The 16,400-nt window shown below is 37.2% G+C and overlaps 2 protein-coding genes across 3 annotated transcripts in view; one reads left to right on the forward strand and one right to left on the reverse strand.

The window, feature by feature from the left end:
* Positions 1-8,875, reverse strand: part of LOC107602477 (eukaryotic translation initiation factor 3 subunit A) — a 29,451-nt gene extending 20,576 nt beyond the window's left edge. The window contains exons 1-15 of the mRNA XM_016294996.1: positions 8,868-8,875; positions 8,412-8,575; positions 7,999-8,198; positions 5,703-5,911; positions 5,357-5,528; positions 5,153-5,257; positions 4,706-4,804; positions 4,479-4,595; positions 4,122-4,307; positions 3,688-4,035; positions 3,445-3,549; positions 3,177-3,290; positions 2,773-2,895; positions 2,470-2,623; positions 2,145-2,326 (exon numbers count right to left, since the gene is read on the reverse strand). Coding sequence (XP_016150482.1) covers positions 2,145-2,326; positions 2,470-2,623; positions 2,773-2,895; positions 3,177-3,290; positions 3,445-3,549; positions 3,688-4,035; positions 4,122-4,307; positions 4,479-4,595; positions 4,706-4,804; positions 5,153-5,257; positions 5,357-5,528; positions 5,703-5,911; positions 7,999-8,198; positions 8,412-8,575; positions 8,868-8,875 — 2,286 coding nt within the window. The remainder of the gene's footprint in view (positions 1-2,144; positions 2,327-2,469; positions 2,624-2,772; positions 2,896-3,176; positions 3,291-3,444; positions 3,550-3,687; positions 4,036-4,121; positions 4,308-4,478; positions 4,596-4,705; positions 4,805-5,152; positions 5,258-5,356; positions 5,529-5,702; positions 5,912-7,998; positions 8,199-8,411; positions 8,576-8,867) is intronic.
* A 485-nt stretch (positions 8,876-9,360) lies between these two features.
* On the forward strand, positions 9,361-16,341 carry LOC107602482 (protein FAM45A-like). Of its 2 annotated transcripts, none has more exons than XM_016295000.1 (9): positions 9,361-9,429; positions 12,225-12,421; positions 13,028-13,107; positions 13,283-13,431; positions 13,657-13,768; positions 14,639-14,739; positions 14,819-14,926; positions 15,013-15,107; positions 15,251-16,341. In XM_016295000.1, exons 1-9 carry the CDS (start codon positions 9,420-9,422, stop codon positions 15,416-15,418), a joined length of 1,020 nt encoding a protein of 339 aa, XP_016150486.1. In that variant the 5' UTR covers positions 9,361-9,419; the 3' UTR covers positions 15,419-16,341. The 2 variants fall into 2 exon arrangements, with proteins under 2 accessions (XP_016150486.1, XP_016150485.1); XM_016294999.1 differs by lacking the exon at positions 9,361-9,429 and adding an exon at positions 11,383-11,834.
* Positions 16,342-16,400: the final 59 nt, after the last annotated feature.

Here is a 16,400-nt window from a genome sequence, read left to right on the forward strand (position 1 = left end):
TGTTTCACAGTCAACACATGGCTTTTTGGCTAGATTTAAAAAAAGGAAAAGTGCACTTTTAGATAAGGCAATAATAGACGGCACTCCTGGTGGTAGTTAAACAAAGTTATATTTATTGAGTTTAAACGTGAATATGTCTATGAAAGATTGTATTACTGTACTGTGATAAAAGAGAATCACAATGCTGAAAAAGCATTTTCAGAAACAACGTTTGGATTTGAAATCAAAATAATGGATAAATGTTGTGTTTGTGGTAAACAGCCGCGGATCAGGAGCGGACCGCAAACGCATCCCGTGCGAAAGCAAAATGAGTCCGTGCTGCTTCTGCACCGCATACACATACTGTATACACACTGCAGACGGAGTACGTGTGAACTTGGCGCAACAAATCTAGTTCAACATCTGAGGCAACGCCACAAAGAGCTCTATGACCAATGCATGGCAAAAAAAAATCCCTGGACACTGGCTTTTTTTTTCTGCCTTATGTCTGTTCTAGAGACATGTTACAGCTTTTTGATACAGCTCTAATTGGTTTTCTTTTGGAAATGTGTTTCAAATTCACACTGAATGCATTAATGACTGTAAAGCATGTCTGTGTGTCAAAATCGTGATTAAAATAGAAATCGCAAAATTGAATAAAGAAATCGCTATAGGTTTTTTTTGTCCATATCGCACAGCCCTAGTTGGCGCACATTCAAATGCAATTTAAGAAAAAAAAGAAAAAAAAACCTGGGGAAAATAAATGCGGTTCACATGTTCACATAGGACACTATTAACATGACTATAGGCATGAAACCATTTAGAAAAATGTGGGCACAAATGGGTTAACCATGACACTTCCTGTTGCCAGGAGGCGGCGCTATGACTATAACTGAATATGGGCATGGATGTGTGTTCAGGACAGAACACCTATCAAACGTGTGAAGTTTGGGGCAGATCGGACATTGCTTGCCTGAGTTACAGCAACTTCTTGTTTCATGGCGAAACATAAAATTGTCAGGCCGCCAGGGACACGCCCTTTGAAAAAAACTCAAGATCTTTGCAATTTAATGTCACAAAGGCCTAAATATAACTCTCACTAAATTTGAAGATGATCCAATTAAAACTGTAGGAGGAGTTCGTCAAATTACGAGGCCTAGAAATGGCAAAAACTGCGCAAAAATCGAGGCACACTCCGTTGAATGTGTACAGGTGGCACTATCGAGCCATTTTGCCACACCCACTTCTGAAACCCATATCATATGTAAATTTTCGCCAGTTCTGACACTTGTGCAGTTTCATGAGTTTTGGAGCATGTTTAGGCCCTCAAAAATGCTAATCACTTTGGAGAAGAAGAAGAAGAAGAAGAGGAATACGAAACAGAGCAATTCCAATAGGTTCCTCACACCATCGGTGCTCGGGCCCTAAATATAATACTATAAAATGTAATCATATTTTATAATAATATTTTACCGTATTTTATCAAATAAATTCATAAACATTACTTTTGAACGGTTGTGTATGGTGTATAAGCACATTTGACACAGCTCTTATGATTTACCTTGCTGGGTTTTTCTTCTGGTGCCCTCCTCTCCTCCTCCTTGCGGCGTTCACGCTCCTCAATTTCCTGTTGTCGGACACGCTGCTTCCTCTCCTGTTCCTCCAGTTTACGCAGGCGGTCCTGGTATTCGCGTTCTTCCTCCTCTCTTTGCTCCTGTTCCAAGCGTTCCCGCTCTTCCCGCTCTAAAACGCACAAAACCATTGACCAATTCAAAAATGAAAAGAAGTGAACAAAAGTTCATACATCAAATAAGATATGATGGCACTATCGAGCCATTTTGCCACACCCACTTCTGAAACCCATATCATATGTAAATTTTCGCCAGTTCTGACACTTGTGCAGTTTCATGAGTTTTGGAGCATGTTTAGGCCCTCAAAAATGCTAATCACTTTGGAGAAGAAGAAGAAGAAGAGGAATACGAAACAGAGCAATTCCAATAGGTTCCTCACACCATCGGTGCTCGGGCCCTAAATATAATACTATAAAATGTAATCATATTTTATAATAATATTTTACCGTATTTTATCAAATAAATTCATAAACATTACTTTTGAACGGTAGTGTATGGTGTATAAGCACATTTGACACAGCTCTTATGATTTACCTTGCTGGGTTTTTCTTCTGGTGCCCTCCTCTCCTCCTCCTTGCGGCGTTCACGCTCCTCAATTTCCTGTTGTCGGACACGCTGCTTCCTCTCCTGTTCCTCCAGTTTACGCAGGCGGTCCTGGTATTCGCGTTCTTCCTCCTCTCTTTGCTCCTGTTCCAAGCGTTCCCGCTCTTCCCGCTCTAAAACGCACAAAACCATTGACCAATTCAAAAATGAAAAGAAGTGAACAAAAGTTCATACATCAAATAAGATATGAATATTTCAAAAAAAAGTATTGTAACGAATCACTGTTAACTAAGAGTAAATGAACAGCAATAAGAACCTTTCTTGAGCTGTTCCTCATGGATCCTCTGGGCCTCCTCTTCTTTCTGGTGATAGAAGGCCTTTCGTCTGTCCTCCTTACGTTGCTTCTTGCGCTCCTCAAGACGCTTCTTCCTCTCCTCAACCAAACGTTCTTGGAACTGCTTGAGTTTTTCCTGGGTACATGAGAATTGCTCAAAGCTTAGCTACCTGGAGCATCAACATCCTAAACATTCAAGGACTTCATCTATACTAGCTACTGAAAGCAAATAATCTGTAAAACATTAATTGAATAAATGACACTTGAAATTAAAGTTTTGTTTACCTCATAAATGAAGCTTCGAGCAGCTTTAATTTCGGACAGGAAGTTCTCCTTGTCCTCAATCATTCTTGACATTCTCTGTTTGTGTTCCAGCGCCTTCTCCCGCTCCATCTTCATATTGCGAATCTGAGTAATAGATGAGCACAATAACCTTTAGCTTCAATTACAATAAACAACATAGCATGATTACATTATTCAACATGTCTTTCTCATTTAGATATTAATAAACTGCTGAATTAAACTAAACCAGACAATGAACAAGTAGGGCCTCAAGAAATACTTTCACTTTAACTAGTTTGAAATATGTTCAAGTACGTGAGGGATTTGAGACTTTTTTAGCAAAAAATTTAAAATTGGTAAATCACATGTATTCCTAACAAGTGCAAAAAGCAGTATACGATTATTACCCTCTCTTCCTCCTGCAGCTCCCATAACTCCATGTCTTTGATGCGCTGCTCCTCGTAGGCTTTCTTGATCAGAGGAATCTCCTCAAGGCGCTTGGCTCTCTCAAAGTAGTCGATCTGGAATATGCATAATAGTTCACTCCAGTGTAATATTCCAATGTCCTGTACTCAGCTGCACAGAATTAACCCTAACCCTTACATTTAAAACAGTTTACCAACATACTCATTTACAATGACAAAATACTTAATGAACGTGTAATATAAGCTCTACCTTCTTCTCCTGGTTTTTCAGACGCTCCTGAAGTTCTTTCTTCTCTTTTTCTAGTTGTTCTACCTGTTTGGCCATGATGAAATCAGGGTCCAGCTCCTCCAGATCCTACAACATAAAATAAATAATTAAATAAAAATAAACCTTTTCAACTGATAATGCAGTCTAGATTTCATTTTCCCAGGTAACTTTGCCAATAAATGTCTGGTGTGTCCTAAATGGCCACCTCCCTAATAAACTCAGTACCTCAATATCAATGTCTTTGAAGGCCTTGGCTCCCAGCTCAGTCTTTTTGATCTGCTCCAGTCGCTCACGCACTGTCTTCTTTTTGATTTGCTCGTGTTCTTGCATGATGCGCTCCTTTTCCCGTTCTTTTGCCTCCTGTCTAAGACGCTCCTCCTCAGCCTTGCGCACCTTCTGAAGCTCTGCCTCCCGTTGCTCCAGCTCCTCTTTCTCCCTCTGGATATTGAGGCTTTCCAGACGCTCTTTGCGTTCCTCAATCGTTTGTCGGCGAACGAGGATGCGCTGATGCTCTTTGCGGGCATTCTTCAGGTAGGCTGTGATGGCCTGCTGACTCTGCTCCTCATGTTCTTGCTGTGGGCAAAGTTACAGTTGATAATGAAACTGAAATAACACTGACCAGAAGGTAGATAATCGATTAAACTTAGCAGTTGTCTTACCAGTATGGAGACAGGTTTGATGACTTGGATGGCTTTAGCTAAGGAGGATGACATGGCAGTGAGCTGATTCCGTATCTGTTCAGAGGGCATGTTCTGTAGGAACGGACCTACTGGAGAATCCTCTTTTGTAGAATAGTTAAGATCGGAGCCAAAACTCAGTGTTCGAGATGTATGATCAATGCGCACCTTTGGGTAAATACACAAACTTTAAGTCACAACAACATTTTGCACAATTTGGAGACTCTCCTTGACCATGTAATTAACTACTAAGATGCTTGATTTAGAGACTGTGTGTGGAAGATATACACCAACATTTGATGAGAAATTTTTGCTTATTTTTTTTTTTATTATTGTTACCTGTAGGTCACAGTGCCGTGCTGCATCTACAATTGAGCGCTCCAATTGGAAAGCATCTACAAATGGCACCAGAGATGCCAACCTGCTGAACTCAATGCTCTGGTAGATCTGAGCCACCTGGGATATTAAAACCCAGAAGACAGAATTTGAAGATTTGCAGAAGATTGAAACAAGCACAGATTCCTCAAGTAATTAATAGACTCCTGGGGGTAGATGATCAAGCCAACCTGTTGTAGCAGTCTGAGGATGGTGTTGTTCTGCAAGTGAGGAACATAATGCTGCAGGTCTGATTCTTTCTCAGCTTGGTCCCTCACCCAGTTCAGCACCTATCGCAGCAGCAGCAAGAACGCATACACAGCATGAATACTATGTCTTTAGTGTGCGTGTTTACTTCAAGAACACTGTAACATTGAAGACTGCTGTGTCAGAATGGTCTAACAAGTGCATCACTCTTCTTAACAATTAGGTTTATGAAAGTCAGTAGCTTTAAAAAAAAAAAAAAAAAAAAAGGAAGAGTTTTAATGGTTAAAGAGTACAGCATATGTGAATGTACATTTTTTTACTGTGGATATATACATGATTCTTATAAGCTCAGAAGAAAAATTCTGACTGAATCAGACATAACGGTCACATAATATAATTCTAATGTAGCTAATAAATCAAGTGCCATTCACCTTAGTCACTCTTCCACAAAGTTTAAGAGGGTGGAAGTCCACCTCCAACCAGTTATAGACCTCTTTGACTTCAGGAACAACATACTGAAGCAGGTTGAACCTCACCTATGACAAAAATAATATCCAAGAAGGTTCTCAATCTTTTTTAATAAACTATAAATTTAAGGGATTACAAAAATGACCAATGGACAGAATGGCTAGTACCATGTCATTGATGAGACTCTGGCGGGTGGGTGGAGACTGAAGGCCAAGTAAAGTAGCCAGTCTGCGGTGTTTCTCTACAATGATGCCATCCATGTCCAACAAACGAGCGATATCAGTGCGCTCAGGGGTGATGGGAATAGACAAAGTGGCCAAGAGCACTCGAGTGGACATTCTGAATGAAAGGAATAAAACATGGCAAGACTTTGAAGTAAGTCTTAATAAACTAATAAATATTTCAAGAAATAGCTAACTACAGTAAAATGACAGCGAAATTATTCCATATATCATTAAAAAACAAACAAATAACCCTCGTTCAATCTGATGTTTGCTCTTATTTAATGCTCACCTCTGCATCTCTTCTTGGGTGAGGTTCTTGCGCATTTCCCGGGAGAGGTGATAGAGTCTGTGTAGGGTGCAGGCATGGAATAAGGCATTGCCAGACTTCCAGAATACAGTGGACACCTTATTGTAGTAGTTGGCCATAAGCTGGGGTTTAGGGGGCTTCTTCGAGAGGGCAAACAATCCATGGATGTCTTCAACTGCTTTGAATGCTTCCTGTGTGGATTAAAAAGAACGTAAGCAACTAGTATAATCAGCAAATTATTGATGCTTTCACAACATATAACAAACAAAGTCTGTAGTGCAAAAAGATAGGACGTCAGTTTTTTCTCACAAATGAATCTCAACTAATATGAACTAATATAAAAAATATATATTTTTCTGTAATCAATAGGTCTGTCCTCGACTAAAGATTCTTCTGATCAACTAGTAGTCATTAATTTTAAGCAAGTAGTCGACTAATCACATGTTTATATTAATAAATCATATAATTCATAATGTAGTAATGATTATGAATGCCTCAGAAAAAAAAAACCCCGCAAGAAGACTGCCTTAACATTATAGTAATTCATTGATAAGTGTTCTCTGTATTTTCGATGACACTGACTGGTCATTTCCACAGTGGACGAGCATAATTCATACAGATTATATAATCTGAAAATATTTGTTTTCCATTTGAATTGGTTCATTTAAAAGTAGACATTTTCTACAGATATATTTTTCATGTCTTTGAGGCAAACATGGAGTTCACGTTCACAGAGACCTAGACGGCAGACAGCACACCGCACCCTCTTTGCTTTCATTATTTTACAAAAGCACAACGTTTTGTCGTTATTTTGAGTGCGCACAAATAAAAGTAGACTTTTCACAGATTTGAAAGATGCATTACTCTCAGCTGTATGAACAAAAATTATGGAATATTTTAAGTTAAATTCAAATGATCGCACACGCGCCTCCAAGTAAACTGACATGCAGTCAGCGCACTACTGTTCAGCTTCCACACTCCGCACAAAAACTTCAATAGCACACATTTTTCTAGGTTAATGTTAGATGGAGCGCCCCAGATATATTTTTCATGTCTTTGAGGCAAACATGGAGTTCACGTTCACAGAGACCTAGACGGCAGACAGCACACCGCACCCTCTTTGCTTTCATTATTTTACAAAAGCACAACGTTTTGTCGTTATTTTGAGTGCGCACAAATAAAAGTAGACTTTTCACAGATTTGAAAGATGCATTACTCTCAGCTGTATGAACAAACATTATGGAATATTTTAAGTTAAATTCAAATGATCGCACACGCGCCTCCAAGTAAACTGACATGCAGTCAGCGCACTACTGTTCAGCTTCCACACTCCGCACAAAAACTTCAATAGCACACATTTTTCTAGGTTAATGTTAGATGGAGCGCCCATGTAATGTTGCTGCTACTTACATGTTTCAGATGATAAGCCACATTTGAGGTCGATGAACGAAACGAACATTTGGATGTCCTGACCAATGTACTGAAATTACCACATAGACCAGCTGTTAATGATCTGTCCGTCACGGACTACGTGACTTCGCCAATTCCTGTGGATTTTTTTTCTGCGATTAAGCGACTAATGAAATTTTGATCGACTAAGCCTCTTCTGCTCGACTAACGGTTAGTCGACTATTAAGAGGGGAAGCCCTAGTAATCAATACAGTTTTGTTCTTTGTTTGCATGGAAAGCACTCTCCTTTGCACTGTAAAAAGTTTGAAAGTTGCAGCATAAATGGAAACTATACTCAACTGAATATAAATATATTTATGTTATATAATAAGTATATTTATATAGTCTATTGTACATTGGTGCCTTGTATGACGCACAGAGACCTGCCACAGCTCCATGCTAATAGCACTGTCCAGCTGGACCAGACGTGTTGAGGTCGATGAACGAAACGAACATTTGGATGTCCTGACCAATGTACTGAAATTACCACATAGACCAGCTGTTAATGATCTGTCCGTCACGGACTACGTGACTTCGCCAATTCCTGTGGATTTTTTTTCTGCGATTAAGCGACTAATGAAATTTTGATCGACTAAGCCTCTTCTGCTCGACTAACGGTTAGTCGACTATTAAGAGGGGAAGCCCTAGTAATCAATACAGTTTTGTTCTTTGTTTGCATGGAAAGCACTCTCCTTTGCACTGTAAAAAGTTTGAAAGTTGCAGCATAAATGGAAACTATACTCAACTGAATATAAATATATTTATGTTATATAATAAGTATATTTATATAGTCTATTGTACATTGGTGCCTTGTATGACGCACAGAGACCTGCCACAGCTCCATGCTAATAGCACTGTCCAGCTGGACCAGACGTGTCTCGAGGTGCATGGACTGGCTCTCAGGATTGTTCAGGTTGATGGCAGTGCTCTGGTTGTGATGTCGTTGGATCTGTCCCAGGTGCATTCGCAGGTTGTCACACAGCTTACGGAACTCTGCTTTACGAGTGTACTGCAGGCAAAACTTAAACGCTGTGAGAGAAAATGTAAATTTTTGTTATAAATTTGTGGACAACCAAAGGAATTTACATTTTTGGTATCATATAACATGACTGCGATATATAATACAACAATGTACTAATTCTACAGACCCATGTTCCATAATTCTACAAATAAACCCTTATCTGTACCCTATGCTAAAAGTCCCACAAGCAAATGTTTGTGTTATATTAGGTTTACACTGACCTTGCTGAGCAATGTCATGGTAAAGGCGCTCCACTTTGGAGTTATTCCTTAGCAGGTCCAGGCACTGGCGGTACGACTCCCACAAGAACTTGACCCAAGGCGTGAGCAGAAGTCTGTCAGTGCGGTCTTGAGTGTCTTCACCACTAACGGCACTCAACAGAACACTGAAGATCACAGAAAAAAATATATATATATATTTTATGGAACACAATCATCTAGACAGAACCACTCCCTTCATAATTTACTTGAGGCTGGATGTTTGCAGGCTCCTAATGAATACTAAAAATGTCCTGTTTGGATGAAGCGAAATGTAGTGAAATTAATTTCACCAATAATGAAAACGACAGAAAAAAAAAAAAAAAAAACACCTGGCCCGAGAAAGAAAGAACCGTGGGGATTGTTATGGCTTGCTAGCAGGCAGGTTTCAGATAGTCGAGGCTGTTTTATTGACTCTGCCTGTCCATCCGCGCCGTGACTTCTCGCCGCGCTAGCAAGAAAGAACTAGCGCACGTGAACTGCGCCGGCGAGGAAGACCAGAGTTCCCGTATGTACGCGCTTCCTCCCCGACATGCAAAGACATAATAATCTTTTTTTTTTAAATAAAACTAATTTATTTTTATAAGTTGGCTGGCCTTATTGTTTGAACTGTCAATATTTTTTTCTCAGAAATTAGCTATAGGATACAAAATTGACTCTGCCTGTCCATCCGCGCCGTGACTTCTCGCCGCGCTAGCAAGAAAGAACCGAAGCGAGGAAGACCAGAGTTCCCGTATGTACGCGCTTCCTCCCCGACATGCAAAGACATAATAATCTTTTTTTTTTTAAATAAAACTAATTTATTTTTATAAGTTGGCTGGCCTTATTGTTTGAACTGTCAATATTTTTTTCTCAGAAATTAGCTATAGGATACAAAAAGCCCTATAGGGGAGAGTGGGGTAAGATGAGCCATTTTTACTTATGTGGTCTTCAAGATAAGGGAAAAAGAGGCAGAAGTACAACGTGAGCCAAATGCTGTGGGGTAAGTTGAGCCAGCAACTTATCTAAAGCAATTTTTCAGGATGCTTCCTGTCATTTTAAATGATCAGAATGTATCTGTGACAAAGGGTCTAAAATTATGGCTTCTTATTAAAAAAAAAGCGTTGCTTTGGCTCAATTTGCCCCAGATTAGGGGCAAGTTGACCCGAGTCAGTGGGTAAGATGGACCATCTGGGTGAAAACTGACCATCTGACTCAATCTGATTCAACCCCATGTGGAATTTTAAAGATAATTTACCTCTTTAAAAAAAACGAACTTAATAATCATTTCATTTTACAAACAGTCATATTTCTTTTCTTAAAACTAACTTAAACAAAATAAAACCAATCAAATGAAGTTTCATTTTCAATCTTTAATTGTTTTAATTTCTGAAACAATATGTTGAACACCAAAGTATGAACCTGCAAAAACAGACTAAACAGAGAGTTTGTTGAGTAAAATGAAATAAAAACAGAATTAGAATGAAGGAATAAATATCACTGAAACTAATAAACATTTTAGTCAAAAGATTCTTGGCATGGTAGCTTTTCTGCAATGTCGAACAGACCATTAGGGACTACAGGTGGAAAGATATATATATAATGTGATGAAAAGCATCTTCTGGTTCTCAGAGAAGGATTTAGTGCCCTTGTATAATGTCCCTATCAAATAAACTACAAATAATATGTATATATATATACATGATAAACTAAACTAGTTGCATAATATCACATTAAAATACCAGTTTATACTTCAGAAATGTAACTTAACTTCAGTGCCTTATGGTGGAGTAACTCACTTTGCCCCATAGCTGGAATTTTGGGAAAAACTATAGCTTACCCAATTTAGGCTAATATTTAGCTAAATGATTTGCATGGTTGTATATGTTACTAAATCACCTATATGCATCATAAATATTTTTAAACCTGGATGAAATGCTTTGATGTAACAGCCATTACATCTGTTATGCTAAAATTTTACTTTGGCCAGCCAAAACCCGTTTTTAAAGTAAATGGGTGCCTTCCACTCCTCCCGTGTGTTTCTCCTTTTCACAGTCTTGCAGAAATGATGTGTGATTCCAAAATACATGGTCACATGACAGTAAAAGTGTACAGATGCCAAGATACAGGGGGTGGGTCAACTTACCCCACTCTCCCCTAACCCTTAAAAAATGCATACATATTGTAATCATTAGTCATTCATGAAAATGATTCACAAGTCTAAGCATTTGCAACATAATCTAGGTTATAGTTTAAAGGGATTGTGCACAGAAAAAAAAAAATTCTGTCATTATTGTCCCTCATATTGTCCCAAACCGTTTTCCTGACTTTTATTATACATACACTGATACATTTTTGAAAATATCTTGACTTTTTAAGATGAATGTTTAGTTTGGATAATATTGTTTGTACGTTTTGTCAAAAAAAGATACTGAATCTCAGGAAAATCAACTGTATTATTATTAAATGCACTGGAGACAGAAGGCATGAATGGTTGAATATGAATAATGTTTGAATATCACATTGTTAAATTTGGTGGTTTTATGAAAAAACAGAGAGTTTACATTTTTGTGAAATAATGTTTTGATTATTGGTGAGCTTTATTTACACAAATGTATAAAAGTTGCTCCAAGATTGAAGTCCTTAAAGTAGCTTATGCCTTAACTTGGTGTTACTTTTGTTACTTATAGGCTGTTGATTAAATTAATAAAATATTCATTTTATTTATGTTAGAATATGCTTTTATATTTTGGTTTTATTTGTAAGTTTGTTATTTTTTAATATATTTTATAATTTTGTTTATTATTGTTTTTTTGTCTGTTTGTTTGTTATTAGAATAGGTTTAATAATTTTTTTTAAATTTAAATTCGTTTTTTTTTTAACCTGGATCGCACCAACACACTAGATGTCAGTATGTGGTTGGATATTTTATTTGAACTTGGAGAACCCCGGAAGAAGCGTGTTGATCACTTGACCAGTAGTGGTTTCCTACTGTTTCTGATAAGTTTGTCGTTTTGCTCTTTATTTTTTCCTTTGATACACATACTCGGATGAATTACTGCAACTCACCAGCTGGCTCACATGCACTGATATGCTAGAAACTAACGTTATTTGATCGTTGGTAACGCTCGGCTTACATGAGAAACCTGTACCTGGACTCAACTCAACACTTAAAACATCTATTTTGCAAGAAGAAGCGTAGTTTTGAAATTAAAATCTTTTCCTGGATAAACTGTCCTGGCATATTTGACAATGGGTTGTGTCTGTTTGCGCTGACACTTGCATGCACTTTCCAAACTGTAAACACATAAATGGTTCAGAAATTATTGAAGTGCTAGAAACAGATTAACGTGGATAAGGAATTGAATATGGCTACATCTGAGATGATGTTAAGTCTTGGACTAATTGGTAAGATTAAAATACCCCGAAAATATATTTTATTATTAGAATATTTTATGTATTAAAGCGATAGCTAACCCAAAAATATAAATGTTGTAATTTACTCCTTATGTTTTTCTAAACCTGTATGATTTTCATTCTGTTGAACACACAAGGGGAAGTTAGTCAGAGTGACAGCATTATTTGTCAGTCACCATTTACTTCCATTGTTCGGGAAAAGATGCAGTGAAAGTCAGTGGTGACTGAGACTGTCAGTCCTTACTAGCATTCTGTCTAACATTTAATTCTGTGGTCTGCAGAAGGCCTCATGACAGAATCGAAAAATTTTGGGTGAACTATCTCTTTAATTACAGAATAATTATTATTTTGTCAGTAATTGCATTCGTCCCCCTTATGCAGAGAAAGATGTAAATGCAGACACGCTTTGGGTTTGGTGTTATCCTTCCATCAGTGCTGATCTGCAAGAGGTTCTGTTGAGAAAATGTTGCCTGCCGTTGAACAATCAGGTGCTGCACACATTTGTGTTTGGACAGTACTGCCGAACCTGGTACTACATCACCACTGTCGAGGTTCAGGAGCCAACTGCGCTTAAAAAGGTACCAAACTTCACGTTTAGCACTCCACTACCATCCTGAAAGCTTACAAAGCTGTGCTCGAATAATGCTACAGGAATAGATCAACATAAGATTACAATTTTGATCATATGATTGTTTTTTTGCTCAGCTCATTCACTTATCTTTATCTCACTCCAAATGTGTATGTCTGACTGTCTTCTGTGGAACGCAAAAGGAGAAGTTTACCAGAATGTTGACGCTACACGTTTCCATATAATGAAAGTGATTGGTGACAAGGGGAAGTAAAGCTCTAAAAAGTGACAAAAAGCATCATAACACTAGTCCATCCATCAGTTTCATGTGAGGAGAAGACAGAAATCTAAATCATTATTCACTGATAATAATCGTTTCTTATTCACATTTGTGTGTATTCTAATTTGGCAGATTGTTAATAAGTCAACTATTCCTATAATCCAGTGGTGCTCAACCAGGAGGCCCCACAATGACTTAAAATAAAACAAAACAAGCAATTAAATAAACTGAAATAACTGTCAAAATATTTATTAACAACTGTTTGTTTCCTTTAAAACAGATGGTACGATGAAAATTATGCTAGTTTGCTAATTTACTGTTCAATTTCATTCAAAGGTGACACATTTCTCAGTAGTTATCACAGCTAAGGACTTCAACCCTGAAAAATATGCAGCATTCAGTAGAGTCCTGAGCAGGTATGTTTAATTTAAGTACTTACCATTTAGTGCAACCACTTAATGCTTGTGTTGAGTTTCAGAAATTGGTTTCTTTCAGTAAGCATCTTTTGTTTGTCATCGCACCATTTCTAAGGATATACACTAAGTTTTTGTATGTTTGTGATGTTGCATCTGCATCATTGTTTTTGTTCAGGACGTATATCAAACATGGAAGTCCTGTGAAGATGATGGAATGCTACATTGCTGTTCTGACCAAAGGGATATGCCAGAGTGATGAGAACGGCTCCTTCCTTATCAAAGATTATGATGTCAAGAAGGCCTACCTGTCTGGATCCTTAAAAGGTTAGGGGTGAACCCTTAAAATGAACAAGCACTACATACTAATCACAGCGAGAACTGTGCAGCTAAAATAATCTAATCACATACTTTAGATACCATGGCCATTTGCTCCAATTAACGTTATGGTTGATATTTTAGAAATCCTCCAATAATGTGTCTTAATTCTGTAAAAAAAATATATGTATTGTATGCAAATTGACTTAACGAGATGTGAAATCTTTATTGTAGATGTTGTGTCACAATTTGGTATGGAGACTATCATCCTTTACACAGCACTAATGTTGAAAAAAAGAGTAGTGGTCTATCACCCACGGATTGAGGCGCTGCTGGAGTTCACAAGGTAACCACGGAAATGATCATTTAGATGACATGAAATCAAAATGGACTGATGTTTACTTTCTTCATTTATATTCATGGTCTCATTTTGCATGATTCATAAATATTCATGAATCCAAACCAGAAATATGTCAGATTGAGGAATTAAAATAGCTTGCAAACAGTATGTCCTGTGTTGCTTTTAAAAATAGCAGGAGGTGTTTGTGGTTATGGTTAGTGTTGCAGTTTGTTTTTCTTATGCTCACCAAAGCTGCATATATTTGATCAAAAGTACAGTATAAACTCTAACATTATGAATTATTATTACATTTTAAAATAACTGTTTTCCATTTCAATATATTTTCAAATGTGATGTATTCCTGTAATGGCAAAGCTGAATTTTCAACAGCCTTTACTCCAGTCTTCAGTGTCACATTTTAATATCCTAATTTGGTGCTGAAAGAAAGAATATTATCATGATTGTTGAAAGCAGTTGTGCTGCTTAATATGTTTGTGGTAACATTGATACATTTGTTCAGGATTCTTTGATGAATAGAAACTTAAAAAATAGAATAGGGAAAAAACTGTTTATTTCACATTTAGTTCAGTTATATTGTTTTAAATATTTTTCAATAGGAAAAAAAATTCACATTTACTTAAGTTCTATTTTTTTCTATATGTTTCACATTCGTTATATTTTTAAATTCAATTATAAAAATGTGTAACTATTTAAATGTCTTTTGATCAATTTAATGCATCCTTGCTGAATAAAAGTATTAATTTCCTCATAAATAAATAATATTACTGACCCCACACTTTTGAACAGTATTGTATATGATAATGGTCACACACTAAAAAGTTTGTGGTAACAGTGTTTTTTCTTTTTTAAAACCAGAGCTCTTCCTGGATTGGTATGGCATAGAAAAGACTGGTCCATCCTAAACCCTTTTGTTCACCTTGATGATAATGAGCTGGAAAACCTCAAGCTGTGTACAGGTATGGAGAATTTCTTCTTTTTCCACAAAAACTAGCACTTGCTGCTACCTATATGAATTTCCATGTTCTTTCTCTGTAGGGTATGTTGCAGGGTTTGTCGATCCTGAAGTCAGAGACAGATCAGATCTGTTTGATGTGTATGTTAATCTTTCAGACAGTGAAATCACTGTGTCACAAAATGCCAAAGGTAAGAGATCCAGTGTTACATATTGACTGGGTAGAATTGGGATGTGGATATTTAAGTCACCATATCTCACTGTAATTTGTTTTCAGAGGCAATGGCTATGGGAAAACTCCATAAAGAGATCGGCAACTTCATTGTCCAGGCAGCAGAGGACACCGAGCGCACAGATGCACAGGTTATTAAGGTATGAGTAAGGACACGTTCGAAAATCTCAGCAATGACAACATAGAGTTGTAACATGACCTACATTTAAAGCATTTACATTTACCTAGACTTAGAAATCCTACATGTGGTTTTCATCCAGCCCCTTTTTAAATCTGTCTCCAGGATATTTCAGTAAAAACTAAGGAGATCCTCAGTAACCTGATGTCTCTTGCTGATGAAGCGGAGAACTCTAAATTGACTTTGGAGACTCTGAAGCAGCGGCACTACCCTCCAGCGACTGAAAACTTCCTCTTCCACTTAGCTGCAGCTGAGCAACTCCTGAAGATCTGACCAATCAGTGCATCCTGTCCAACTTGCATGCCTCACAGTAACCGATCAGAGAGGAGCTTACCATTTATTGTCAATCACACAATGAATTGTAACATTTGCAAGAATCTGTGTCTAATTTCAGGGGTAGTGAACTGGGCAAAAGTTATACAAGAACGAAAATTTATTACTTACAAAGATATATAAAATATAGCTATAACATGATAGCTACACCTCAGTGTAATTATGTTGAATGTAACATTTCAATGTGATAACAGGTTTGAGATAAATAATTCATAATCAAACCTTTTGGTAACACGTGGATTTATATGCGGTCTCTGCAAACATTCCTGAGGTATCTAATTATTAAGTTGTTCATAACCTTAATTTGGCATGCTCTTTGAACTTTTATAAAATGTCATTATTGCACATCAGTGAGAAAGGGCTGACAGTTGCCTAGTTCATGCCTAACTAAAAGACTTCTATTATGAAGGGTCCCATTCAATTCAGAATGGGAAGAAATGAATGACTGAAAACCAGTTTTACTTAACTATTGAGTGCCAAAACCTCATCTTAAAGTTATGATGTTAATTAACCTGTCTATTCATGTAAGAAATCTTTTTAATCATTTTATGTTCAAATGACAAAAGACATTCCCCATATTAGATGGAACTTTGTTCCCACTTTTTGCATTTCCAATGATTGCACATAATATTGATTTTGGCATTACTTCATACATTTGTTTAATCACCTTATTAATTTGACAACCCCTTGTTACCAAGGGCTATCCTTTGTGCCTAAACAGATCATAGAAGATACTCTGATCATATGTGTGCAATATATCCTGAAAAAGAGGATGCTCAAACTGTTCTTCTCTGATTTCTTAAAACTGTCTTCATCCTTTACACAGAGTCATACAGTGCTGTTTCCTCAAATACTGTTAAATATGTGACCATTATATATATATATATATATATATATATATATGTGTGTATGTGAGTGGTAA

Source organism: Sinocyclocheilus grahami, unplaced genomic scaffold, assembly GCF_001515645.1.
Source record: "Sinocyclocheilus grahami isolate Dianchi unplaced genomic scaffold, SAMN03320097.WGS_v1.1 scaffold328.1, whole genome shotgun sequence".
Lineage (NCBI taxonomy): Eukaryota > Metazoa > Chordata > Actinopteri > Cypriniformes > Cyprinidae > Sinocyclocheilus > Sinocyclocheilus grahami.